This window comes from Pipistrellus hanaki, assembly GCF_964339955.1.
Source record: "Pipistrellus hanaki genome assembly, chromosome: 18".
NCBI classification, from domain to species: domain Eukaryota; kingdom Metazoa; phylum Chordata; class Mammalia; order Chiroptera; family Vespertilionidae; genus Pipistrellus; species Pipistrellus hanaki.
Genome location: NC_140520.1, coordinates 1920001 through 1946950, shown reverse-complemented (window position 1 = coordinate 1946950; position 26950 = coordinate 1920001). Strand labels below are relative to the sequence as shown.

Sequence of the window (26950 nt, the reverse complement as noted above, 5' to 3'; positions counted from 1 at the left end):
CTCCTGGGTATCCCCCAGTTACCCCGTCAGAATTCGGGGTGACTGGGAGCCGCATCGCTGTGAACCTCCCTGGAGAAATACAATGGTGAATAAGTAATAGTGAATATTTTGTATTCACTATTTACTACTCATGTGTATGAGTTATCTCTCTACTGTTCATTACTTTGTTCCTTCCCTGAGGCCTTACCTTTTGGGTAATGATGGCTGGGAATTTCACCTGCTGTTGCCCACCCTGTGTACACGGCGCCCTCGTGCCCGTTAGACAGCCGCCTTGCACGTTTTCGATGTTTGACTTCCTGTTTCCGTCCTCCCTCTCCGTCCCTTTCTCCCTCCCTCCCTCCGTCCCTCCCTCCCTTCCTTCCTTCCTCCCTCCCTCCCTCCCTCCCTCCCTTCCTCCCTTCCAGTACAGTGCACTTCGCGCGGCCGTTCTGTACAGACCGGCTCGGCGCTTTCTGAGTGTGGAAACGCCACCCTCTGGTCCAAGTTGTGGACGGTCCCAGCATCCCGGGCTGAAGTCCGGACAGACCCGAGTTTTAGCGTGTCCCTCCCAGAGCACAGTCAGCCCTTTAGCTCAGGCCCAAACCGGTGCCCGCGGGGCAGGGGGAACGCAGTGTGGGCGCGGCCGGGCCGAGAGGCCGCGCGGAGAGAGGCCCGCCGGGTCTGACCCGCGGCCGGCGCGTCCTGCGAGCGGGACAGGACAGCCGGGCACGTCCCGCGCTTCTCCTTGTTGGGTTCACGTCGGCACGTCACCCAGGCCGGCGAGGGAGCGGGTGCTCGGTTAGGATGAGAGGCTCATGGAGCCGATGGCACGCCGAGGGCGTGAGCGGGGAGCGGTCAGTCCCGCAGGTGTCCCGGCTGCCTGACACCCCGACACCCCGACTTCACTCATCATGCAAGAAAGACAAGCACGTGGCTCGGAGAACAGAACACTTTATACCACACTCCCCCGGTCCCAGCCGTCAGACACCCGCCCGCGGACAGCTCCGGCCCACACGCCGTGGACACGTGGTCAGACGGACTGACGGCGCGGTCCCCGCAGGTCCAGACACTCCGCCCGCGGCCTGGAGCGTACGGGGGTCCTTTCTCAGGGACCCGGGCGGCATCCCGCGGGCTGGGTGACACAGTGAGTGTGTGACACAGTGAGTGTGTGACACAGGTGCTTCCCAGGCGGAGCCCCTACAGGTGGGGGTTCGTCATGGCGATCCCCTGGCACTCGATGATGTAGGTGTCTCTGGATGCGTCTCCTTCCTCCTCGGACTTCTTCACCGTGAACTTGGCCTGAAACCAGGGAGGGCTCAGTGCGTGGGTGAGAAGAAACACCATAAGCTTAACTAGTGGGCGGTTCACATCAAACACCTTTTAATTTCGTAATTTTTTAAAAAAATGAAGCATTTACGTATTTTTCTCCTCTCTTACAGGTTCTCTGCTTTTTTAAAGGTTAACGCACACAGCTTTGTTTTCTGCCTTTTTCAGGAACATGCAGCCCAAGTCCTCTTTACTGCGGTCTTTATCATGTAGTTTTATAAAATAATGTAGAATTTATAGACAACTAGGTTTCTGTTTCTTAAAATCTGACCCCACATCGGCTCTAATAAAAAGCAGTTGCTGCTTCTGACGGGACGCTCACCTTTGCTAGCTGTTCGGCAAAATGGATGGCCGTCTGGGTGTGGAGGGTCACGGGGCCCGTCTTTATCCTGGAGACGCCGTTGGCCAGGGCCATGAAAATGATCAGCTTTTGGAAAAGGAAGAAAGGAGAAACAGCTCACACACTGGCTAATACTTTGACGACTCACGCAGCCAGGCCCCGCCCTCGGGGCCTGGAGGTCAGCAATAAAATGTGCACTCGGCGCAGCTGCCAAGCGTCCAAACCCCACCGGCCCCGGGCGTGTCCCCGGAGCGGCCACCTGGTCCTGTAGGTACTCGTCCACCGCCCCGCCGTGCCGCAGGTTCGCCAGCAGCATCTCGGCCGCGTCGATGCCGACCTTGTCCGCGCTGACACCTAGAGGGCACGGCGAAACACTGCGTTAGCCCGGAGGCAGGAACGTGGCTTTGGAGACCCCGCCGGCCCGGGCATGACATTTTCCGGGCCTCAGCGCGCGCAGGGCGGCTTTCAGGACAGGAGCTTTCCGTGCGTGTGACCTCCTGAGCCCTCGGTGTCTGACTGTCTCAGCATGAGAGACGGTCAAGCAGACCCAAAGGGTGGGACATCTTAGGAGAAAATGGTCTGGACTTTCTAAAATGTCCACATCACAAAAGGAGGGGGAAAAGAAGAGGTGAAGAGACTATTCTGTAGTAAAAAGAAACTCAGCAGACATGATGACCAAACGCTGTCTGTGCTTAAAAAAATAAGAAAGAAAGAAAACCCGCCCAGCCTGAGTGGCTCCGTGTTTAAGCGCTGACCTATGAACCAGGAGGTCACAGTTCAATAATTGGTCAGGGCACAGGCCCAGGTTGCAGGCTAGATACCCAGTGGGGGGCGTGCAGGAGGCAGCTGATCAATGATTCATCATTGATGTTTTTTTCTCTCTCTTTCCCTTCCTCTCTGACATCAATAAAAATGTATTTTTGAAAACCCCACTTTGCACTGAGAGGCTTCGGAGGCTGCTGGGCGTGTCTGGGGGGGCAGACACGTTCTCGGGCGTAAGGACGGCACTGTGATGCTGCCGTCCTCAGCGGCCCTGCAGCTCGATGCTCAGGACGGTGGGCCAGTGAGAATGGGGTAGGGGCCCTCACCAGCCCTGCAGCTCTTCTCTGGGTGTGAAGCCTCTCAAGGCGTAAAGCCGGGGAAAGACTGCAAATGCGATGGACTCCAGAACAGAACCAGCCAACCGGCTCCTTCTCAGCCTGACACCCATCACTCCTCCCGACAGAGGGGTAGAGCTTAACCGGCGCTGGGCACCGGGGACCCCTCCGTTCGTACCTCGTTTGCCCAGCGCCGACCCCGCCAGCAGGCAGCCCGTGGACGTCTCAGCAACAATGCTGCAGAGAAGAGAGGAGTGAGCGCCTGAGCCCCCCACACCCCGGCCGCACTCGCCACCGGCGCACAGGACGGCCGGCCGGCGGGGAGCATCGTCTGGCTGGGCCGCGGCGAACGTGAGCCCTTCACGCGGAGAGCGAGCGGCGTGACTGGCGCTCTCCATCCTCAGGGAGGCGCGGGGCCCCTCACCCGCGATGCCCACCCGCCCCCGTGGGGAGAGCCCCCGGGAAGCCACGCGGTGCGTAAGCGGTGGGGGGAGACCTTAGACGGGAAGGTCTCTCCACAGAGATGTTTTTAGGTTCAGACAGCGTTACCATTCTGGACACGCACTTACTCTGACCCCTTTAACGGGAACTCTTAACATTTAAATACCCACAAAAGAGACTTTCACACCTCAAACAAGCATGTTTATGACACTCGAATCACTGACTCCTAATTAGGTCAACAGAGTAGTTATATTTCTAATTCTTTCTTTTTTTTAAATCCTCACAGGAGGATATTTTTCCATTGCTTTTTTAGAGAGAGGGAAAGACAGAGAGAAATATCGATGTGAGAGAAACACATCGACTGGCTGCCTCCTGCACGCTCCCCGACCAGGGCTCGGCCAGGGAGGGGCCCAGGCCGGGGAGGAGCCTGCACCCAAGGTACGTGCCCTTGACCAGAATCGAACCCGGGACCTCTCAGTCCGCAGGCCGACGCTCTATCCACTGAGCCAACCAGCTAGGGCTCTATTTCTTTTCTAAAATATCTTGGCCATATCTAATGCTCGTTTGTAAACTGACTTCACACGGAGGTACAGGGAAGCAACGGGAAGTATTTCTCTCAGATCAGCCTCAAAGGCCAACTTCTGATGTGTCAGCAGTGAAGTTCAGCATGCAGACAATGCGATAAAGGCAAACCATCCTCAGAAAAAAATCCGGAATAAAATGACCGTCTTCATTCACTGCACAGCTGATTCAGGTGTCAATGCCCTTTAAAACCGATCTTCCTAAAACTATAAACCTCAACAGAAGCTACACACGAGCCGCCCTCCAATCTCGCGTGTCAGCGAGACAATCGGCCCGGGGCAGGGGGAGCCGGAGACGCACATGATGCCGCTGCCGTTGCCGAAGGCGCCGTCCCGGGGCTCCTGCACCGGCTGGACGTTCACGTACAGGTCCCGGAACTCCTTCCGCAGGCAGCGCACGGCCGCCGCCGCCATCTCCTTCGCCACCTGGTTGGGCGAAACAAACGCAGAGCGAACCACGTTCATGCAGACTGTGACAACTGTCCTCACACCCTCGAGACAAGCAACCTTCATGTGCCTTACAGAAAGACTTGACTTACATAAGTAGGGGGCAACGGAATTGTAAGAAAAAAACTTTTTAAGTCAAAATATTTTTAAAAATTAATTCTAATAATTTCCAAGTTTAGTTGCTAGAATACTTATCAGGACATCACACACTGCCAAGAACACCTGGACTTGCTTTAGATCAATGACTCTCTCTCATCGTTGATGTTTCTCTCTCTCTCGCCTTCTCCCTTCCTTACTGAAATGAGTAAAGAACAACAATAATTTTTAAAGACGGACGCCTTACCTTGAACGGCAGAGCGCCGGCCACGAAGGCCCTCCCGGAGATCTTGGTCACGGAGCCGCGCTCGGTGAGGGTGACGGGGGTCAGCTGTTTGACGGGAGACACCCGGACAACCACCTCGCCGCCCCCTTTCGGGTAGTAGCCCCTGCAAAACAGCGCAGCACGCACTCACTACCCTGACTGCACCGCACAGAAAGCTCCACGTTTCCCACGTCACAGCGTGCGGACAACAGCCCCACCACCCCCGCCGCCCCCGGGACTGCCGCTTAGACCGCCCCGTCGCCATGAGGTCTGTGCTGCCTCAGAGCAGAATCCCCTGAACCCCGCCCGCACAGAGCGGGTCCCGGGCCGCTGCCTCCAGACCCGCGCCCCTGCTGCGGCACACAGCGCTCTGCCGCCTCCTGCGGGAAACCGGCCGGTAGCGGCCGCCGCCCTCCGCCGTCGAACCGCCAACACTGCTGCCGTGGGGGGGTCAGACCGCCACGAAGTAAGCCGCTTACCTCATCTTAATGTCACAATTGAACGTGAAACCAAACTTCTCAGCAATGGGCTTGAAAACCTGAAACATGAGAGCATTGTTGCCTTAACAACCAATAGTCACCGATTCATCGAATGCATTTATCAGACACGAGGAGTGCTCCCCACGGAGACGAGCCAGGACCGAGGGTCAGTGGCACCCGCTGTGAAGGCTGGCTTGTTTTCCAATGAAAAGGGGCATGGAGCTGAGAGTCAAAGTTACCATCCGATGAGCCAGGGCTGCGCGGTCTGTGTCTTGAAAATAAAAACCGCCACTCAGGGTCCTTGACCCCGGCGACCCCTTTGCCCGAGGCCGCGGTCTCCTGCCCACTCCCTCGCACACCCCGGGAGGAACCGGGGGTTTCTGCTGAACAGAACTGTACTCTGCCTTCTCACTTTTTTTTAATGTAACCCACAATGAGGTTGCTCCACGTTCTGGCTACTATGGATAGTACTATATGAACACAAGCTCTCTCGGAGATCTTCATTTATCAATCCCCTTGGACAGATCCCCAGAAATGGGATGCCTGGGTCAGGCGGTCATTTTATTTTTAATTTTTTGAGGGAACTCCATGTTGCTTCCCACTGTGGCTGTACCACGTTGGGTTCCCACCGACAGGGCACGGGGTTCAGCTCTCTCCACATCCTCGCAGCACCCGTCAAGCGTGGCATTTCACTCTGGCTTTGAGTTTTTCCCTTCCAAATCCTAAGACCCGGGCTGATTTGCATAATAAGTAAGAGAATTCGTATCATCGTGACACTTGAGCTTTTTAGGGGGTTCACCGGGAACACATTAGGCCACAGCACTGACTGTAAGAAACACGAGGGGATGCACACAAACCGCTCCGGGCACTGGGGGGGACGGGCATGCGGGGTGCCCGCCCCGGGGGCCCTCACCATGGCCGTGTAGTCGATCTGCGGGGCCATCTCGGCGTTGGTGCCGCCCCGCAGGCGCAGGTCGGAGGGCTCGGCGGCGAACAGGACGCAGGGCAGGGACACCTGCAGCAAGAGGCACACGCTCCTGAGGGGAAGGCAGAGCGGGCTTAGCTGGCGGCAGGTGACCCGATCCTGACCCATCGCCGGCGGCGGGAGCACAGGCAGCGGGGCCGGCAGGTGCACGCCCTCGGGGCTAAAGGTAAAAACCATTCCGGTGACTGAATGACGAAACCCTCCGTCTTAAAGACACAGTGTAAGTGGGATGTGCCCACTGCGCCAACGGGGAGAAGGGAAACCGAGTTCCTGCCCAGACTAAACGCAGCGGAACGGGGCTTGTCATCGGCGTGAGTCAAGCCCGAGGGACACGCCAGGCAGAGGCGAGGACCACCCCACAGCAGGAGCACAGTCGTGTTCACACGTGCAGTTTCCACTGATAAGAAGCAGGGAAACAAGGGTGCTACACTGTACACGTGAGAAAATCCCAGCTACAGCCACCGCTGCGATGAATGAACAATTCCACACTCAGAGTCTCGACCCCTCAAAGGTAATGAGGGCATGACTGGGGGAATAGGACACATATGTAACACCTTAGCCAATAAAGTTTACAAGGAAAGTGAGGAAGGGAAACTCGGAGGGGCTCGGCCAGGTGCCTGGTGCGGGTGGAACCTGCGTGGGAACCCGGGTCTAACGCCAAAGCCCGGCCGTGGGGGTTGGGAGAGCCACGCACCCGGCCGTCTTCGTGTCCGCCGTGTGGCTCCCGCCGCGGATCTTCCCGGGAGTGAACGTGATCTCCGTGGAGCCGATGTCCGCCCCCTCCAGCTGCCCGGCGCACAGGTCCCGAATCATCTCCAGTCCGGATAAGTGCTGAGGCCTTCAGATCAAAATACCGCATCAGAGCGCGTGCGTTCGGGCTGTCCTGCGTGTCCAGCTTGGTGCCAAAACCGCAGGGACAGGAAAACAGCCGGGCCTCCCCGCAGACACTGCTGTGACATCTCCCACGGTCAGCGCGTCCTCAGGGGCTTTATGCAATGGACTTCGCTAGCAGGCATCGTTTTAAGGGATCCTGCCAGACCATCTATATATATAAAAGGCTAATTGCAAAGTGTCTGCTCGGGAGTTCGACCGTGAGGTCCAGGAGTTCGATCATGCACTATGACGTGTGCTGACCACCAGGGGGCGGCGCAGAATGAAGGAAGGCCCTGGCTGGCAGTCGGAAGGCCCTGATTCAAGAGGGTAGTCATCTCCAAGCCAGGGAGAGAGGCCTGGGACAGAGCCCTTCCCTGTGGGCCTCCAGGAAACCAACCCTGCCAGCACCTTGATCTTGAACTTCCACCTCCAGAACTGTGGGAACATAAACTGTGGGATGTTGTTTCAGCTGCCCCAGCAAAGCAATAATGTACCCAAGGCAACCTTAAGGAACTGGCTGTCCCCGAGGGCAAAGGGGTTGCTGCAAACCCTGGCAAAGGGAATGAGTCTTCACCATCTCCCTCGCTGCCTCGTAATCATTTCCAAATGGCGTGTGGGTAAAGGAAGAGGCTGAGAGAGAGCTGACCCCCTGCCATGGACCACGGACAGAGTGCTCACAGAGGCATCGGTCCGGCCTCCTCCTGGGCCCTCTCTCACAGGTGCGTCCCCAGAACCTTCCGGAGGGCGCGCCTCGCTTCCAGACAGGAGGTCAGCGTGTTCCCCCTCCCCGCCCGCAGCCTGCCTCCCGGCCCTGTTCACAGCTTCCCGGTGGCCTGAGTGAAAGCGGGCTGGACCAGCTCTGGGCCCCTCCCGGTTCTGATCTGACAATGTGCTGGGTAAAGGGGGGTCCCTCTGGCTCCTCGGGCCCATCGGCCTCACCTGCCCTGCCCGCTGCCCCAGCGGAGGGGAAGCATTTTGAAAGATGAGGCTTTGGTAAAGAGACTTAGGAAAGAGAGAGCTCTAGCCAGAGGGAACAGGCCTTGTGTTCTTCCTCTTTTTGATTGGTTTTTAATTGAATGTAATGGGGTGACGTAGGTTCATTAAGTCATACAGGTTTCAAGGGCACAAGTCAACAAAACATCATCTGTACCCGGCATGGTGCCCATCACCCCAAGCGAATCTTTCCGTCCTCCCCTCCTCACCTTCCCGACCCCCCTTATGACAGCTGTCAGAGGGGAGGGGGGTTGGGTCCTGTTTTCTAAGTTTGCCCCTGGAGGGTTTCAAGACGGAACCACCCAGGCCACGGCTAACGGCCCAGGCAGAAGCCCGCCGGGGGAGGGGGGGGGGAGTGCTGCCCGGATCTGCTCAGCATCACTGCCCGGGCTCCTGGGTCCCCAGCCCCACACCATCTCCAAGGCCCGGGCTCCGCAGCGCGCCCTCAGGGCCTGTGCCCGCCCGCCCCCACCCCAGTCTCCCAGCCGGCACCCCCTTGGCCCTGCCACCCCCAGCCCCACCCCAGGCCCCATTACCGCAGGCCGGGCGTGCTGCGGCCGGCCCGGATCTTCTGCACCCGCAGCGGGAGCCCCAGGAGGCAGCTCAGGGCCGTGGACACCCTCAGGATCTGGCCGCCCTGCCAGAGAGATGGTGAGACCCCAAAGCTCCCCGCGACACCCCACATCCCACCCCTCACACCCCTCCCGGGAGCCCCGCGCTCACCCCCTCCAGGAGCCCGCCGTCCACCTCCGCCCGCGGCCCCGCCATGGAGGGCGCCTGCGGGCCCGGCCTCCACCCGCGCGCGGCGAGGAGGACGCGCCGGCCCCCGCCCCGCAGCTCCGAAGCTGGTCCTCCGGGGCCGCGGCGGCGGAGAGGCGGGACCGGAAGCTCCGGGACCGGGTCCGCCGGCTCCACCCGCTCCGCCCCGCCCCGCAGCCAGTGCGCCTGCGCGGCCGGATCCAGCCAATCGGGGCCCCCAGCGCCGCCGGAAGTGCGTCCCCGGGACGTTGCCGGGACGCCGACAGCGACGCCGCGGATGCCAGCTTCCTCCCCGGGGCGGCCGCTCCAGCTGCCGCGGGCCTGTGCGGTCAGCCGGGCTGCCCGCCGCGCCCGCAGCTGGAGCCCCTTAGGGCTGAGGACGCGAGACCCGGGGCCCTGCGCTCACCGTCCTCCTCCCTCTCCCGAGTCCCGGGGGCCCTGTACTCACCGTCCTCCTCCCTCTCCCCGGTCCCGGTCCCGGGGCCCTGCACGCACCGTCCTCCTCCTCCGGGTCCCGGGGCCCTGCACGCCCCGACCTCCTCCCTCCGGTCCCGGGGCCCTGCACGCACCCACCTCCTCCCCCGGGTTTTGGGGCCTCGTCCGCACCCTGTCCCTTGAAATACGTGCACCCTGGGTATCGAGTATTATTATCATTTTTTTCTCCTCTCGCACACTGCTGCGGCCACTTTGGAAAATAATCCGGCAGTTCTTCATGATCGTGGTTAAATGGCTCAGTGGTTGAGCGTCGGCCTATGGACTGAAGGGTCCTGGGTTCGACTCTGGTCAAGGGCACCTGCCCAGGTTGTGGGCCTGATCCCCAGTGTGAGGTATGCAGGAGGCAGCTGATCCATGATTCTCTTTTATCCTTGGTGTTTCTCCCTCTCCCTTCCTCTCTGAAATCAATAAAAACATATTTTTAAAAAGATATATATAATAGAACCCATGTCTGAACAAGCCCACTTGCAGGTATGCATTCTTAGCTTATCAGTCACATGGCATCGGCTAACCCATAGCGCTTGTGTCACCCAGACGCAGACTCCCGGGGCCTGCCCTGGGCGGTAGCATTGGAACCTGGATGCTAGTCCGACCCCCGTTGCTATGAATGTCCAGTGCAGCTGAGACACTGCCCCAGAGGGACTCTGGCACAGGCCCCAGAGGAGGACCGTTTCCAGGCTCCCAAAGGTCCCGGCAGGTGGCTGGTGCCGGTTCCCTCCCTGTCAGGGCGCAGGCCCAGGCTGCAGCGCTGGATCCCCAGCAGGGGGCGCCCAGCGGGCAGCCAATCGATGTTCCTCACATCTATCCACATTTCTCTCTCCCTCTCCCTAAAATTATACATATATATATATATATATATTTTTAATGTGATGTTCATGTAGGTTAAAGCATGAATCTGTACTTTTGTCATTGTTAAAGATGAATACTATCCCATGATATGGATGTGCCACATTTTGTTTATCCATTCACTTGTTGAAGGAAAGTCGGGGTGTTGCAATCATGGTTGTACTAGCCTTTGTGTAGACGACATATGTTTTCCTTTCTCTTGGGTAGACACCTAGGAGAGGAATTGCTGGGACGTAATCATGTTTATTAGTTTAAAAAAATAAGAGAAATCAGTTCTTTGTCTCTTCTGAGGGAAAGGGAAAGGATTGACTAGTGAGTAGGTGGCATGTCTCTTGCTTTTGGAAAGAAAGGTGAGAAAACATAATACTGAATTTGGAAGCAGTAATCCATTGAGGTAAGAGAGGATAAAAGAACAGAAATAAACTAGATATTTTCTTGGGAGAAGGCAGGGATAAAGGGACATTAGAGGAGAAGGTGCTATAGGGACCCAAGGGGGGGAGGAATAATTCACTTCAAAGTGTTTTATGTAAACACTTGCATGTAGTATTATCAAATATATTAACTGCTTATAAAGTGTTTTGTTAGATTTTTCTTTTATAGGTAATGACTGCTTTGTTGCTCACAGTAGTCTGTGTGCATGCATGTGTGTGTGAGAGAGACAGACAGAGAGAGGGGGGGGGGCGGAATACACTGAAAGGCAAGTAAGCAAAAAAGGGTGAGATTAGATAATATTAGACATTTAATTTGTGTAATACCTGAGATTTTGTTTCACAGCCACTAATCTTCAAAATTGAAGACTTACAGTGTTCTCTTCATATTTCTTTTTCTTTCTTTTTTTAAAGATCAGGGCCTCTTTTTATTTATTTATTTTTAACATATTTTATTGATTTTTTACAGAGAAGAAGGGAGAGAGATAGAGAGCTAGAAACGTCGATGAGAAAGAAACATCCACCAGCTGCCTCTTGCACACCCCCTACTGGGGATGTGCCCGCAACCAAGGTATTATACATGCCCTTGATGGGAATTGAACCTGGGACCTTTCAGTCCGCAGGCCGACGCTCTACCGCTGAGCCAAACCGGTTTCGGCTCTTTGTATTTGTTTAGACACCTGTGCAGATTTTCATTGCGGGTTAAAGGCAAAAACAGACCAATGTCATCCCGGAAACTTGTCTGTGCAAGCCCCGATCTTATCTTTCCTGGTTCTAAATTCGGCATCTCTCCAAGAGGCAAATACAGCAGGTTCGCACGTCTGCGACATAAACGTCCCGTGCTGAGAAGGAAAGAACGTGCTGATTACGTGCTTATTTTAGACATCAGGGTAACCTGGTTCACCCTCTCTGAAAGCATATGGAACAGCCAGTTCAGATGGTCAGGCTTGCTCGCTGGGAGTGAGCTCCAGTCGTCGGGATGTGGTTCAGTACAGGCTCGTGACTCCGCCAGTGGGTCGGAGCCTGGCACCAAGCAACCCCGGCGGTTGCAATGGGCTGAAGGCAGGGGGTGGGGTGGGGGTGGGGGTGGTATTTTCCTGCACATCCTCAGATCTGAGTCGCATCCCTTTCTCCCGTCACATTCCTTTGGCACCGCCCTCCCCTCGCCCCCTGCATGGACTACAGAGATGACCGGGGGTGCACACGTCCGACACTGTCCCCCGAAAGGAAACCTGGGCGGCCCTCCTCCCACCGGCTCCCCATCGCCCAGCTGTTTGCCTCCTGGCATCCCCCTCCCGCCCCGCCGCGCCGTGGGCGTCGCTCCGGCCCCGCCCCTCTCCCTGATTGGCTGTCCGGTGGGCCGCTCCTTCGCTCTCATTGGTCACTCAGGGGGAGGTGCGTTTCCCGGGTCCTGATAGGTGGCCCGGGCAGAGGCCACGCCCCCAGCCGCGGGGCCGCTGTATTTCCGGAGTAAGATGGCCGCAGTGCGCGTGCTGCGGACATGGAGCCAGCGAGCCGGGCGGCTGGTGAGCGGGGCGGGGAGGAGTGCGGGGTCCGCGGCCTTGGCGGGGCGGTGTGTGCGGGTGTCCTCCCAGGACCACGCGCCCCGGGCACAGTGATGGAGAGGCGGGGGGCCGCCCGCAGAGCGAAGGGCACGGCGGTGGGGTGGGGGCCGAGGGCCTGGAGACCCGCTCCCTCCCCGCACCCGGCGGGGCCCGGCGGGACCCGGCGGCCCTCCGCGCCCTCCGCACCCCGAGGCCCGGCTGGCCTGTCTCTGAGCAGCAGCATCTGGGTTCGGGGCGGGGTGACAGGCACTGGGGATGCAGCCGTTAGGCACTGAGGGGCACCCACTGGGTGCCAGGCGCGACCCCGCGACCCCGCTCCCCAGGGACTTAGGGTCTAGGAAGAGGCCCTTGGAGCAAAGCATAGCCGCCCGATCCTGGCCCCGGGCCCCGGACACACCTGCTCCAGCCTCAGCCCTGGGGCGTGCCCTTGCCTCCCGGCTCTGCACCAGTGTCTCCCCAGCCTGTGTTTCCATGCAGCTCCGTCCCCCACCACCGCCCCGCCGCCCCCCACTTCCCCACGACGGTTAGCACTGGGCAGTGAACGTCCGGTCGTCATAGTGTTTCCCTGATTTGTACAGCGCTCCTGCCCCGGGTCCCCTCTGCCCCAGCGCTTCCCGCAGCGGCCGACCCCTAACCTTACAAAGCCTTTCGGGAGGTCTTGTGCTAGGCCCCCAGGATGCAAATATAAATAAGACCGACACCATCCCTGCCCGCACGGAGGTTAATGACAGCCTGTGGTGGAGGACGGACAGACAGACAGAGACAGAGCTGGGCCTTAGACCAGCCGCACCGCACAGCGTAAGACGTGCTGTGCACGGACAAGGCCTACGGCCACAGGAACACACCCAGGGAAGGTCCCGGCGTTCGGACTGCAGTTCCCGGAGAGCGTTGCCTGACTGAGATTTGGGGAAGAGAAGCAGGAGGCGATGGGGAGAAGCCAGCCGTCCCCATAGCACCTGGCGAGGTCCTGGCCCCGCTCCCCTGAGAGCGTGCCCCGCCTCGGCTTCCCCGGCACCGGCTCCCCCGTCTTCTTCCTGCCGCTTGATGTAGGCATTCTGATTTGGGCCTGGATCATTTCACGCCGTTTAAGCAGCGGTAACGATCGTCTCACTGTTAGAACGGACGTGACATTGTGTTTATGCTCGGAGAGGTAAGCCTTTTCCTTTGGTCTTCTCACCACCAGGTCTGTGTGCGCTACTGTCAGACACGGAGCGTGGTGCACGCGCTGAAACCCAAATATGTGTGTTTCTTCGGCTCCCCCTCCTTCACGCCCAGCCACCCGCACCGGCCGCTGAGAACGACTGCAGGTGAGTGCGACGTCATCACCGCCCCCGAAAGGACGTCTGTGTCTCACTCATTGCAGACGTACCGAAGTGGTGTTTCTTAAAGTGGGCCTTTAATTCCTAGCCTGGCCCTCCTTGCTCTCCCCACATTTATGCTTTTCTTTTTTTAAATCATCTTTGCACCCTACCTCTCCCCCACCCCCCTTTCACACACTCTCCCTTGATACGCGTGTCTTCATGGCGTTGGGAATGGGCTGTCTTGGCCATCTCTTCTTTATCACCCGGCTCCTCTGCGTGCAGTGGTCAGCGTGGGCAGACGCTCGGTCCAGTCAGTGTGGACAGACTCCCGGTCCAGGTAAATGTGACCTGATCGCTCGATAGGATAGTGTGAGCCCGTGTCCCCCCTGCCGGGCTGGTGTTTGGAGGACTTCATCTGTCCTGGTGGATGGTGGGATGAAACCAGCCAGAGGTGCCCCTAAACCCGAGGTTCCCTGCTCTTACCACTCAGTTACACACACACACACACACACACACACACACCCCACACCCCGTCTTCTGCCCTCTCTGAAGAACTCGAGGTGGTAAGTGTTAGATTTGCAAGGACACTAAACTCTCTTTCCTGGCGGTCTCTTTAGAAACCTGCTAAGGAACCTGTTCCATGCTCTTGCACCTGCCGTCGCTCCTTATGTTCCGTGCATAACATGGCTTTGCACAGAGGTGTCATCGTGCATTTCTGTCTCGTTTTCGTCACTCAGGTTGGGTCCCGGTCTCCATGGTAACTGTTCTTTTTTTAAAAAAAAAATATATTTTATTGATTTTTTACAGAGAGGAAGGGAGAGAAATAGAGAGCTAGAAACGTCGATGAGAGAGAAACATCGACCAGCTGCCTCCTGCACACCCTCTACCGGGGATGTGCCCGCAACCAATGTACATGCCCTTGACCGGAATCGAACCCGGGACCTTTCAGTCCGCAGACTGATGCTCTACCACTGAGCCAAACCGGCTTCGGCTGGTAACTGTTCTTGAGCATCAGCCTGGGTGTGCCTCTCTGTCCTCGGGCAAAAAAGGCTTCAAACTAGTTTCTGGCTCAAAGCCGGGGGCCTTCTTTTACGGCTTTTGATACTTAGAACCAAACTTTCCCCGGAAGGTTCCAGTTTCCATGGGCAGCCGGCTGTGCGAGGGCCTGCTTCCTGGAGTGGAAACGAGGCTCCTGAGCCCTCCACATCAAAGACACGGTTCTTTCCTCCTAACTTCCCTCCTCACGTTTAAAAATGTGCTCCTTCATCAGCTTGCTTGTGTATATTATACGCAGTTGTAGCTATTAGCAGTCTAAAAATAGAGGCGTGTTCTTAACTCAGTCCGGAGCCATTTGCTAACCAAAAATACTGACTTTCTTGGGAATAATTACAATAAAGTTTCATTGGCACCCAGTGTTATTAAGAGGGGGGAGATCTTTGAAGAGGGGTAGAAAGTGGAACGTGGAAGGAAAAGACTCAGATTTAATGATAAGTTGGCAGAACCCAGTTCGGGCAAATAGAACGTCCGTGGAGTTTTCTGTGCAGGGTCTGCCTGACCTTAGCCCTGAAGAGTGAGAGTGTGAAGCCAAATACCAGGCCAAGGAGAGGCAGAGCAGGCTGTGGGCGGTTATTACAGTGCCATAAGCTGAAGCGGGGGTCTCAGTACACGTGTGTGTCACAGTCTGTTCACTGCAATTGTGCCAACATGCCATTGGCGAAGCCCTCCAGCCCCTCGTCACAGAACATTGGTTTGGACGCGGGAACACGGGAGTTCCGTGGCAGGGGCCGTGGGTCGGTGCCCTCGATTAACTCATTTAAATCTTTGATGGCTATGAACGATGGTTACACTGTTAAAATTGTGGAATTTTTATCCGTAAAGTGAAATAATTTCTGCCTCTGCTGGAGAACATTTTCTGGTTTTAGGTGTAAAAGCGTCTCTTAACAACACGTGACGTATTTACGGAGATTACGTCTCATTCCCTTTGAAGGTCAACGGGGACAGATTGTTCAGTTCAAACTCTCAGACATCGGAGAAGGCATCAGAGAAGTAACTGTCAAAGAATGGTAAGTCCCTGAGAAGCGCGTCCGTCCGTCCGTCTTAGGGTGATCGGGTGACAATAAGCAGTCTCCGTTTAAAGGGAGAAACCTGTCTCACATCCGGGCTTTTTCAAAGCAGCGGGCCAGGCTAGCGGTGCTGTCAGCGTGCTGCCGAGCCAGTTCGCACGGCTGCATCTTCTCTGGGCGATGGCTCAGCACCCTTTCCTCCTCTTTTTAAAGACGTCCGCAGCCTCCCCCACCCCCATTCCAGCCAAAAGAAGAGACAGTCACTGCTGAGGAGTGACGGGTGTCCGCGTTGCTGCTTCTCCGGGGGAGCGGAACCCCAGAGGCACTCTCACACCTCATGTCCCCGGCACGGGCGGTGTGTTATGTGGACTGAGGACTGGTTAGAACAGAAAGACAAGGCATGAGAGTGACTGAACAGTAGTGTTGTTAGTGAAGAATTAATGTAAAGCGTCAGGAATGTGCTAGATACATCAAGAGTGGTGTCAGATATCAGCCTAACCAGTGGACGCAGACACGGGGGTGGGGGGTGGGCATAAGCAGGGGTGTGGGGGGACTATGGGGGGGTAAGGACATATGTAATACCTTAATCAATAAAGAAAAAATAATAAAATTTTTAAAAGAATGATATTAGACTCAGAATCACATGTAGCATTTGAGGTTGGTCTTCCTGTTCCGTTTGGTAAAGTGCACTTACAATGGTTTGGGGATAAAGGGACCGATATACGAGGACAGGCGAAGTAATTAGAAGAGAACTCAAGCCAAAATTCACGAAATTACACAGGATGTGTGCTGGGGACATCAATTTTTCTATCTAATTCTAGAAATAAGAGGCACCCCTTGAAGTTTAAAACGATGAGAGGGAAAAACACGCATTTAAAATACTTTTTTAGAACTTTTCCCAAGGAGCGGGCGGAGCAGAAAACCTGAGAGTTTAATAAATTTTCACATCACAGATCTATGAATGGTTTTTAAAAGTTGGTATTAGAGATCACGCCAAAGAGGTTCTGGAACGGTGATGGTCTTTTCTGGAACATTCTGTGGTGCCCCTCCGGGACTCCTGCCAGCCTGGGTGGACAGGACCGAGCGCGGCGGGGCGGCGGGGCCGGCTCATCGGTCCTGGGTCGCGGCGGGTCTGACCCCGTCTCCTGCAGGTTCGTGAAGGAGGGGGACACTGTGTCTCAGTTCGACAGCATCTGTGAGGTCCAGAGCGACAAGGCATCCGTCACCATCACCAGCCGTTACGACGGGGTCATCCGGAAGCTGTACTACAACCTGGAGGACACGGCCTTCGTGGGGAAGCCCCTCGTCGACATAGAAACGGAAGCTTTGAAAGGTGCTGAAGCGCAGGCCCCCGTTTGCCAGTTGATGGCCACTGTCCCTGTGCCCCTGGGTGCCAGTCGACAGGGATGTTCATTTTCAGTCGCTTAGAGGCAGTCAGGGAATTAGAAAGGGTCCCGGGTGACCTGTGATTATCTTTGGACCGGTCGCCATGGTAACTGTGTGGACAGTGACTGCCCTGGTGGCCAGGCTTCTGGAAGCCACAGTGGTGACAGAAGCAGCGGTGAAGATTCAGGACACTGGTCACTGCTGACAGGTGTGGTGAGCACATGGATGGCTCGGTGTGCCGCGGACACGGAACCGGCGGCACTCGTGGTGAAGGCTGGTGCCCCCAGATACCAGTACCCGCCCACACATACACACACACACACACACACACACACACTCTCTCTCTCTCCTGCTCGTTTCTCCTTTCTGAAGTAGCCCAGCTAGTTCGCCTTCTGACTGCAGAGTTTGCTTACATCCTCTCACCTGAAGGTAAACATTTGCCTTGTCACCAGATTCCGAGGAGGATGTGGTGGAGACGCCCGCCGTGTCCCATGACGAGCACACGCACCAGGAGATCAAAGGCCAGAAGACGCTGGCCACGCCGGCCGTGCGCCGCCTGGCCATGGAGAACAACGTACGTCTCAGCGTGACCGTGACACAGCGCCGGCCCCGGGGCTGGCCAGCGGGGGTGGGAGGGAACACGGGAAAGTCCGTCACCGAAAAGTGGCAGCTGCAGAAAGGCACTCGTGAGAAATGAGAACCACTGACCGCGTCACTTCTGTGCCGGAGGGGCGTGCTTTTCCGGCATTACGCTGTCTCAGAGCTGGAACAGCCAGGGCCGCCATTGAGGCAGCTCTTGGAGATGCTTGTGTCTTAGGTCAGGTGCCCTAAGAGCGCAGATTGAGACGAGGATTGGGACATGAGATGATTGATTGATTGATTGAAAGAGTGAGCACCTTTACTGGGCATGAGCAGAGGGGAGGGAAGAGGCGGGCAATGGCCAGGCAAGGCTGTGGTCTCCAGGGTGTGCCCTGATCCCGGGAGCGGGGAGAACCCCAGAACTGAGTCCAGGAGCTGGCGTGGTACTCCTCTGTCAGCCGGTCCCGGTGCCTAACCTCCCAGGAAGGCGGCAGTGAGAATGTACCCGTGTTCCACGTAATCTTCACCGCTCTGAGATAAGATTGGAGGAGGTCCGGACACTGGCCCAAGGTCACAGAGCTATGGAGGAGTCAGGGTTCTGAAGTCTGTCTCCAGGGCTCCCCTGACTGCCTTCGTCATGGGAGACCTGAGCCAGACGCTGCCCACTGACCCCCACAGGAGCCCTGAGGGGGTGAGGACTCCCCCATTTTGCAGACGCGGGAGGACAGGTTGATGAAGTTGCCTGCGATCGAGGAGGGACCCAGCTCTGCCTCCTCCCAGGGCCCGAGCCTTCCCAGTGCGCCCACGGGCAGTGCTTTGTCTGTTTGTCTTTGAGAGGAGCGGCTCGGCTCCAGGGGAGGACAAATGTGTGCACTCTGGAAGGAGAAGAGTCATTGAGGGTTCACGTCCCTTCAGCAGGTATCCGACATTGTTCCAGAAGCCAGCCCAGGGCGGTTCCTTCCCGGACTTTATGGCCAAACATTAGGAAGCACGTGTTCAAATCAGGGAAATGCCTACCCAAGTCATGGTCGAGCCTTCATGGCAGTTTATTCACCAGTAAACGTGTCCAAAGGCGAAGACCATTTAGCATAACAGAACATAGACGTAATCATAAGGAACACTGCGTCATTAAGAGCGTCAGGTGACCTCAGTTCTTCTCTGTGGTTCCTAAAAATGGGAAAAAACAATTAAGAATCATGCAGGAAATTTGAGAAGAGTTGATGGTTAACAATGTAAGTTTCCCTCAATAGGAAGGATTACCTCAGCATAGATGCCGCAGTGACCACGTGGCAGGTGCTCAGTGTGCACAGTATCGGGGTGCTTACCGCCCAAGGTCACAGAGCGTGCTTACCGCCCTGCTAAGATCATGGAGGCGGCACCTTATGCTAACTTATCGGGCAGAGTACCTACAATGCATTAAATTCCACTTAGCGACCTTATTGATGGATTTGTTTATTTTCGGGAGTTTTATTTTTCACAGTAAGTGTATCCTCTTTTAGATTAAGCTGAGTGAAGTTGTTGGCTCAGGAAAAGATGGCAGAATACTCAAAGAAGACATTCTCAGCTTTCTGGAGAAGCAGACGGGAGCGATCTTACCTCCGTCTCCCAAAGCTGAAATCATGCCGCCTCCACCGAAACCAAAAGACGCGCCTCTCCCCGCCCCAGTAGCGAAGCCGGTGGTGTTCACAGGCCAGGACCGCACGGAGCCCATAACAGGTGACAGAAACGAGACGAAGCTGCCTCCGTAGGTCCCTGCGTCTAACAGGGCGTTTGATTTGTTTTTAATTTCCTTTCTTTCTTTAAGTAACATGGTGTTTGTAATTCTTACTGAAGGGAAAGCTCAAGTTCAGCATATGATTTCTTTTTTAATGATGAAATAACTGTTTTCCCAATTTACACTGTTAATTTCTGTGTCAGCCAGTTCCTTGGAATAGGAATGTGCCAATGAGTAACTGTTCCGTTCGAAGCCTCCAAGTATCTTAAATATCCGTTGTTTTTTGTTAGCTCTCAAAGCAACTGTGTCTGACTTGTTTATGAATGCGGAGGAGGATGACTTCCTGAGGAGGGAGAGAGCAGGAACGCCCTGGTGGGTCCCGGCCGGCAGCCTGCAGAGCTGTCTGCACACGCGGCCTGGAGCGCGGCCACCTGTTGTGTCATTGAACTTGGCCCTGGGGGCTTCAGCACTGACACTCGTGGCTTTCGAGTTCCGCGGTGGCGTGGGGAGGCGTGTAGTTGAGAGGAAACAACATGCACCTTCTATTTTAGGTTAAAGGGAGACGGGTTGAAGGATCTAAGAATTGAACACGCACTGTCTTCCAGGCTTTCGGAAGGCCATGGTCAAGACCATGACGGCAGCCCTGAAGATCCCGCACTTCGGCTACTGCGACGAGGTCGACCTCACCGCGCTGGTGAGGCTGCGAGAGGAACTGAAGTCCGTTGCTGCTGCGCGGGGGATTAAGCTCTCCTTCATGCCCTTCTTCATAAAGGTGAGTCCGCTCCCTGCAGCGGGGGGCGGGCATTGCAGGGCTCTTTTCCAGATAGTCCGCGTGTTCACGACATTTCTCACCGTCTCACCTGGAAGAGCGGCCTGTTACCCACTGGCCTCGAGCTGGTGAGGCTGGCCTGTCGCTGGGTGAAGCCTTGTTCTGTTCCTCAGCGTCCGGTCTGAATGAAAACCTGCCCTTCATTTTGGGCCTAAGTCTCAGCAGGCTTTATCTGTTTTAAAGTAACTTTTTAAAAATATATATTTTATTGATTTTTTTAACAGAGAGGAAGGGAGAGGGATAGAAAGTTAGAAACATCGATGAGAGAGAAACATCAATCAGCTGCCTCCCGCACAACCCCTACTAGGGATGTGCCTACAACCAAGGTATATGCCCTTGACCGGAATTGAACCTGGGACCTTTCAGTCTGCAGACCGACGCTCTACCACTGAGCCAAACCGGTTTCGGCTGTTTTAAAGTAACATTTTTTCCTGCCTATATACATTTTAGAACATTGGGAAACCTTACAAAGTATTTACAGGGGCAAAAATGACCTCTCCCCATGGACACACACCTTGTTTTGTGTGTGTTTGTTTTACAAAATTTGGATCATACTCAAAACACTGTGCGTATGTGTGATACTTTAACCCTTGGTGACAAATCTTACATAAAGATGAAGGAGGCAGTTAGCGAGTGCTTCATAATCCTTTCCTCAGCTCTCCAGCTCAGAACGTGATTTTTTGGGGGTCAAAGTAACAACAACGCATATAACAGTCTCAGGGGCCTGGGAGGGCCCGGGCGAAGGATTCTTTCTGAGGACACTCCTGAGCACCTTTATTCTCCTATTTTAAGCTTTAACACAGGCATGGCCACATGCAGCATGTGAGCCTGGATGGGTCCCGGTGGCAGAATCGCCACCGGAAAGACGTTGTGGGCGGTGAGGGAAGCCTGAGCAGGGCGGAGGGGGATGGGGTTAGTGAGAGAGGAGAGGAGAGAAATCCGGGAGAAGGGGACGGACGGGAAGGTGGAAATGTGACCCATCCGGGGACGCGCCCTCAAGTACCTCCCACCAGCTCTGCCCTCCCGGCCCCGGACGGGACGGAGCCGCAGAGGGCCGGGCCCGGAGACCCTTGGCTCTGCCTTCTCCCACTGGACACGGCTTCCTGCCTGGGGACCACGGGTTTGCTCCCCGGGACTCCCAGGGTGAGGCAGCCCCTTAGAATGGAGGCATTTGGGGGCCTGGCAGCCCCTTAGAATGGAGGCGTTTTGGGGCCTGGCAGCCCATGGGTAAGGTGGGGCGAAAGCCGGCTTGCAGAGTGAGTGCCCAAACACGGTCTGCTAATCCTCCGGTTTTCTTCAGATCGCATAAATCTTTCGCCTTTTACCAAACACGGTCTGCTGTTTATTGTTGGTTAATTATTGTATTATCTCCATACAAACCGCTGCAAACCTACTTTTGTCCCACCCTGTAGTTATTTTGAAAAATCTTTTTAAATTAAACATTTTTGGGGCGGGGTAAAATCTTGATGTTTACCAGCTACTTGGCTGCTTTCCCTTTGATTCTTAAGTCAACAGGTGACCCTGTTCCCCTTGCTGGGCGGTCACCTGGTCACCTGCCCGCTGATGGGGACTTGCAGTGGAACGTGGCATAAGCAGGTGCCCGCTCCCCCCCACACACACACACACCCTCCCTGAGGTCCGCGTGCTCACCCCCCTCTCTGCTGCCAGGTGCCCGCTCCCCCCCACACACACACACACCCTCCCTGAGGTCCGCGTGCTCACCCCCCTCTCTGCTGCCAGGTGCCCGCTCCCCCCCCACACACACACACCCTCCCTGAGGTCCGCGTGCTCACCCCCCTCTCTGCTGCCAGGTGCCCGCTCCCTCTCCCCCCACACACACACACACACCCGTCCTGAGGTCCGCGTGCTCACCCCCCTCTCTGCTGCCAGGCCGCGTCCCTCGGATTGCTGCAGTTCCCCATCCTCAACGCCTCGGTGGACGAGAGCTGTCAGAAGGTCACCTACAAGGTCAGCTGTGTGTGTGAGGCTGTGCTCGGCCGCACAGAACGCGGGGCGGGTGTGCTTGTCAGTGAGGCGTCTGGGGTCCCGCAGACGCGACCCTTTTAGACTAGAATCCCAAGGAGGGAGGAAGCGGGAAGCCGAGCCTAACTGGTGGTGGTGGCGGCGGGTTTGCTGGTTAATGGTACGGGTCAGCTAGGCATTTTTAAGCCTTTTTGGGTTTTGGCTCAAATAATGGAAATACACAGCACGAGGCAGTGGGTCATACTGCCCATCCCAGCAACCCTTCTCTCAGAGTAACCTCTCAAAACAGAACTTCTGCACTTTTTAAAACAAGCATGATTTAAATGAGACAAGTAAGGAGAGTTTGAATTCCATTTGAGTGAACTCTTCTGTTGGGAGTTGGTTAAGACAACTCTTGGGATGCTGATTCTTGCCTGTATGTCTCATAGGCATGGACAAGCAGGAAGTGAGCGTGGCTGTTCTGAGGGGTTGTATCTAGTGCCTTCCCAGTGACCAGTGCCATTTCCTGATTGAGGAAGGAAATAAGGATGTTTGTCCCCGATCCGTGATCGCAGGATAACTCACCTGTGTCTGATGAGATGTGCATCCTTCCAGAATTTTATCTTTACATATTTTAAGTATATCTATATATACATTAAATATACATCTATATTATATATATAGAATTACACATACTGCTTACTATTGCTTATTTAACTTTTTATAAAAACCTTTGCTTTTAATGTGTTATTGACATCATTACCTGTCAGTAAATAAATTATTTCGTCATTTATTTAGCCAGTGACCTATTGTCAACATTGGGATCGTTCTCAGTGTCTCACGTTTCCGGACAGTCTGACCTCACATCCCTGTCTCTCCAGGCTCCTGTCTCTCGCGGTGACAGGCTGTTACAGCCGTTGGCACGTATTGTTGCTCAGTGTTCTCCAGAAAGCCCGTGTCAGCCTAACTCTCCACTGACAATGTATATTCCACCGACAGAAAAAGTCTCTTTTTCGGAAAATGTCTTGAAATTCTTTAAAAATCATTTCTTCTAAGCCCCCCCATTCTGGTGAGAGATGTTTGGCCGCTGTTACAGGGCGGGGGAGGGGGTCCTCTCCCATCGTCGTTGTTGTTGTTGTTTTAGGCGTCTCACAACATCGGGGTGGCCATGGACACCCAGCAGGGGCTCATCGTCCCCAACGTGAAGAGCGTCCAGGCGCGCTCGGTGATGGACATCGCGGCCGAGCTGAACCGCCTGCAGCAGCTGGGCTCCCTGGGGCAGCTCAGCACCGCCGACCTCACCGGGGGCACCTTCACCCTCTCCAACATCGGCTCCGTGAGTCCCCGCCGACCAGCCCGCCCCGCACAGCTCCCGCCGCCTGCTCCTCGCGCTAACGTGGCCGCTGTCTCGCTCTGTTTGGCTTTCAGATCGGCGGCACCTACGCCAAAGCCGTCATCCTGCCGCCCGAGGTCGCCATCGGGGCTCTGGGGGCCATTAAGGTGCGTCTGTGAGGGAGCCGGGCAGTGGGTGAGCGGGTCGGAGGGTGAGCACAAGCAAGAGGAGCCTTTTTTTATTATTATTGATTTCAGAGAGGAAGGGAGAGGGGGAGAGAGACGGAAACATGGATGATGAGAGAGAATCATGGGTCGGCTACCTCCTACACACCCCCTACTGGGGATGGAGCCCACAGTCCAGGCCTGTGCTCTGAGCAGGAGTCGAACCTGGGCCCCCTCAGTCCACAGGCCGATGCTCTAACTACGGAGCCACCCTGTCCAAAAAGAAGCCCCTCCCCCTGCTCTCTGCCTGCTGTCCCCTGCCAGCTGCTCCGAGTTTCCTTCCGCGCTTTTCACAGTCTGCCCCGCTGTGCGCTGTGCGTTTCCTTGTTCCTCCTGTCTCCCCGTTACAATACGCGCTCCCAGCGGGAAGGGCTGTTGGTTCTGTTCACGCTTCAGCCCCAGAGTCTGGAGGGGCCTGGGGCGGAGCAGGTGCTCGGTGAGCGCGGTTCCGTGGCCGAAGTCTGAGATGGCGTTCCGGTGCGGAGGGGAGTGCGGGGCAGCTTCGGGGGGCGAGGGGGGGAGGGGCGTGCTGAGACCGGGAGGGGGGGGCTCGTCCTCCGCGGGGAGGCGGGCAGCACGGCCTTTCCCGGAGCCTGGGGAGGCGCCCTGACTCCACTCCCTGCGCCCCAGCCCCTGCCCCGGTTCAGCCAGAAGGGAGACGTGTACAAGGCGCACATCATGAAGGTGAGCTGGTCGGCCGACCACAGGGTCATCGACGGCGCCACCATGTCGCGCTTCTCCAACCTGTGGAAGTCCTACTTGGAAAACCCGGCGGCCATGCTCCTGGACCTGAAGTGAGGCCGCCGTCCGAGCTGCTGAGCCTCCAGGAGCCGGAGCCGCGCCGCCCGACAGGCCGCGTCCTCCGACCTGCGGGGACGGTCTGAGGCCACGCGTGCCCCCCTCCGACGTCACATGTAGGTCATGGTGGTAGTTCTCTCTGGTGCTGAGGTCGCTGTGTCAATGGAAATGGACTGAAACTGCCAAGAACAACACAATCCGTATCCCCAGAAGACTGTAGCCATAGACAGTGTTTGCCCTGTTCCTCTCTTTCTCGGAAACTGACTCAGTGAGCGTTTGGATTACACTGAGGTGGGAAAGGACTGGATAAATACCTTCTGTTTCCCCACAGCAGTGCCGTTGCTGTATAAACTAAGTGCAATTATCCTTCGGATCTAAGATACCCAGGAGTATGTTACTGTGCAGAGGTCATTGCAATGCCTTATTTATGTAAATTAGTATCTTTTAAAGGGGGATTATAAGTGGATCTTAATGTCCAGTTACAGTTTTGTAACCAATAAAAAAGAGAGAGCCGTCTGACTGGTGTGGCTCAGTGGTTGAGTGTCGACCTATGAACCTGGAGGTCACGGTTCGATCCCAGTCAGGATACATGCCCGGGTTGCCGTCCCAGTGTAGGGCATACAGGAGGCAGCCGATGGATGATTCTCTCTCATCATTTATGTTTTTCTCTTTCCCTCTCCTTCCTCTTTGAAATAAAAAATATTTAGGAAAAGAGTGAGAGAGACGAGTCAAATGGGTAATTACGGGCTTTAAAATAAAATAACAGATTTCATATAGACACGAAGATACCACTTGGGTAGAGGCATCAAGGTGAATACAATATGACATTCTGATTTGATTCAAATGTCTAAAAACCCTCAAGTGAGTTACCTGTTAGAAAAACTTGCTTTAACATGTGCTTGATTGGACACATTAATGATGGGAGCAACGTTTAAATCGGAAACAGTAGATGGCCCGCCAGGCAGCTCGGCTGCGTGGAGCGTGTCCCCATGCACCAAGGTTGTGGGTTCAGTTCCTGGTCAGGACACATGTCAGAGCAGCCAACGGATGCATCAGGCAGTGGAACAAATCGGTGTATCCCCTTTTTTCCCCCTTCCTCTCTAAAAATCAATATATAATAAAAGAAATTAATGAATCAGCTGGATGTTGTTATATTTTAAATTCAGAGAATATGAAGAGTTGCAAGGAAAAGAAAGCATCCATAATCCTACCACTATGAACACGTTGATCCGTGTACCTGTATACATAGCAATCTTTTTATAAAAATGAGGTCATACTGTACTATTATAATTTTTTTAAATTTAACATGTTATGGGTAACTAGCTGCCAATAAACACGTCTGCATTATCCTACATCTAAATGGCTGCACAGTATTCTATCGTGTGTGTTTAGTGTACCTTCCACACCGAACGGCTGTGAGCACCAGGCCAGGAGCACGGCAGGCGGGCGGGCGGGCGGGCGGCAGGCCCACAGGCCTGGCCGAGTTCCTGGAGGTGACGGTAACTAAGGGGAGACTCCCGGGGGTCTCAGTGCTGACGTCTGAGGCAGAGGGGCCAGCCAGTGCTGAACAATGGTGCCGAGCCTGACGTGGTTCACGTCACCGTTCCCATCGGAGTGACCAGAGGGCCCTGCGTGGCACCGGACGCACCGCCACCCAAGCCAACACGACGCCTCGAGGTCTGCCAGCTTGGAAGGCAGCGGAGGTGGATCGGTCCCGGGACCGAGCTGGTGGCCCGGGGAGAAGGCAGGCCCCGAGCCCACGCCGAGCCCGGGGAGCTGGAGAGGCCAGAGGGAGCCACGGAGACAGACGTGAGGAGCACACCCGCAGCTGGTCTACGGCCTGCCCTCCCTCCCCCGGCTGCTACCAGCGCCCAGGCCGGACGGGGAGACAGCGAGCACAGAGCCATGCAAACTGGCAGGAGTTAGATCCGGGGAGTCAGAACAGTCCAAGAAGGGCCCCCTCATCTCAGCCTGCGGAGGAGGCAGCACCCCGACCCCCAGCCCCACGTTCCCAGACCAGCCGCCACCCTGTGAGCCGCGGCCCTGCTTCACTCAGTTTCCTGCAAGAAGGTCCTGCATACGCGCCACATACGGAGCAAACGGTTCTAGAACCACGGAGAGGGAAGTCCTAAGAGGGTAGAAGTTCTGGAAATGTGATTTTAAAAGTACATGAAAGCCGAAGCCGGTTTGGCTCAGTGGTAGAGCGTCGGTCTGCGGACTGAAAGGTCCCAGATCCGGTTCAGGTCAAGGGCATGTACCTTGGTTGCGGGCACATCCCCAGTAGGGGGTGTGCAAGAGGCAGCTGGTCAATGTTTCTCATCGATGTTTCTAGCTCTCTATCTCCCTCTCTGTACAAAATCAATAAAATATATTTTTTTTAAAAATCAAGGCTGCAAAGTCTGTATCAGAGTCACAAGAGTGCACCCATCTGGAAAAGCCTAGCGATTTAATTTCCTGGAAAAATGCAGCCAGAGTGCCAGCCGCAGGAGCAGTGACGCGGACGGCAGGTGCGGGCCAGCCAAAGCCGCCTGCGGGGACCGTGCAAATCAGCCCATGGGGACATTGGCTGGTCCAGGGCCCCGGGAGGGGCGGGGCTGGCACCACCCCACCGGGCTGCCACCCAGCACGTGTGCGGCCGTGGCCCTGTTCCTGGCGCAGGCCTAGAAGGGCCCTCAGCCCAGGGCCGCTCAGACAGCGCAGGACACTCGGTCACGGAGGGGCCTGCTTTTCTCCAAACCACCACCGTCATTAGGGCACTCGTTCCCC

At 55.9% G+C, this 26950-nt stretch overlaps 2 protein-coding genes across 2 annotated transcripts; one reads left to right on the top strand and one right to left on the bottom strand.

Moving 5' to 3' along the window:
* Window positions 1-914: 914 nt before the first annotated feature.
* RTCA (RNA 3'-terminal phosphate cyclase) lies at window positions 915-8799 on the bottom strand. Its single transcript, XM_084865388.1, has 11 exons — window positions 8626-8799; window positions 8439-8539; window positions 6731-6874; window positions 5965-6088; window positions 5052-5110; window positions 4555-4696; window positions 4066-4190; window positions 2921-2979; window positions 1905-1999; window positions 1628-1732; window positions 915-1278 (listed from the first exon to the last, which is right to left on the bottom strand). The coding sequence occupies exons 1-11, from the start codon at window positions 8668-8670 to the stop codon at window positions 1177-1179; spliced, it is 1101 nt and encodes a 366-aa protein (XP_084721514.1). The 5' UTR covers window positions 8671-8799; the 3' UTR covers window positions 915-1176.
* Window positions 8800-11873: 3074 nt separating this feature from the next.
* Window positions 11874-25538, top strand: DBT (dihydrolipoamide branched chain transacylase E2). Its single transcript, XM_084865362.1, has 11 exons — window positions 11874-11956; window positions 13179-13302; window positions 15284-15359; window positions 16511-16692; window positions 17198-17319; window positions 18824-19040; window positions 19644-19810; window positions 21758-21835; window positions 22974-23165; window positions 23258-23329; window positions 24017-25538. Exons 1-11 carry the CDS (start codon window positions 11906-11908, stop codon window positions 24182-24184), a joined length of 1449 nt encoding a protein of 482 aa, XP_084721488.1. The 5' UTR covers window positions 11874-11905; the 3' UTR covers window positions 24185-25538.
* Window positions 25539-26950: the final 1412 nt, after the last annotated feature.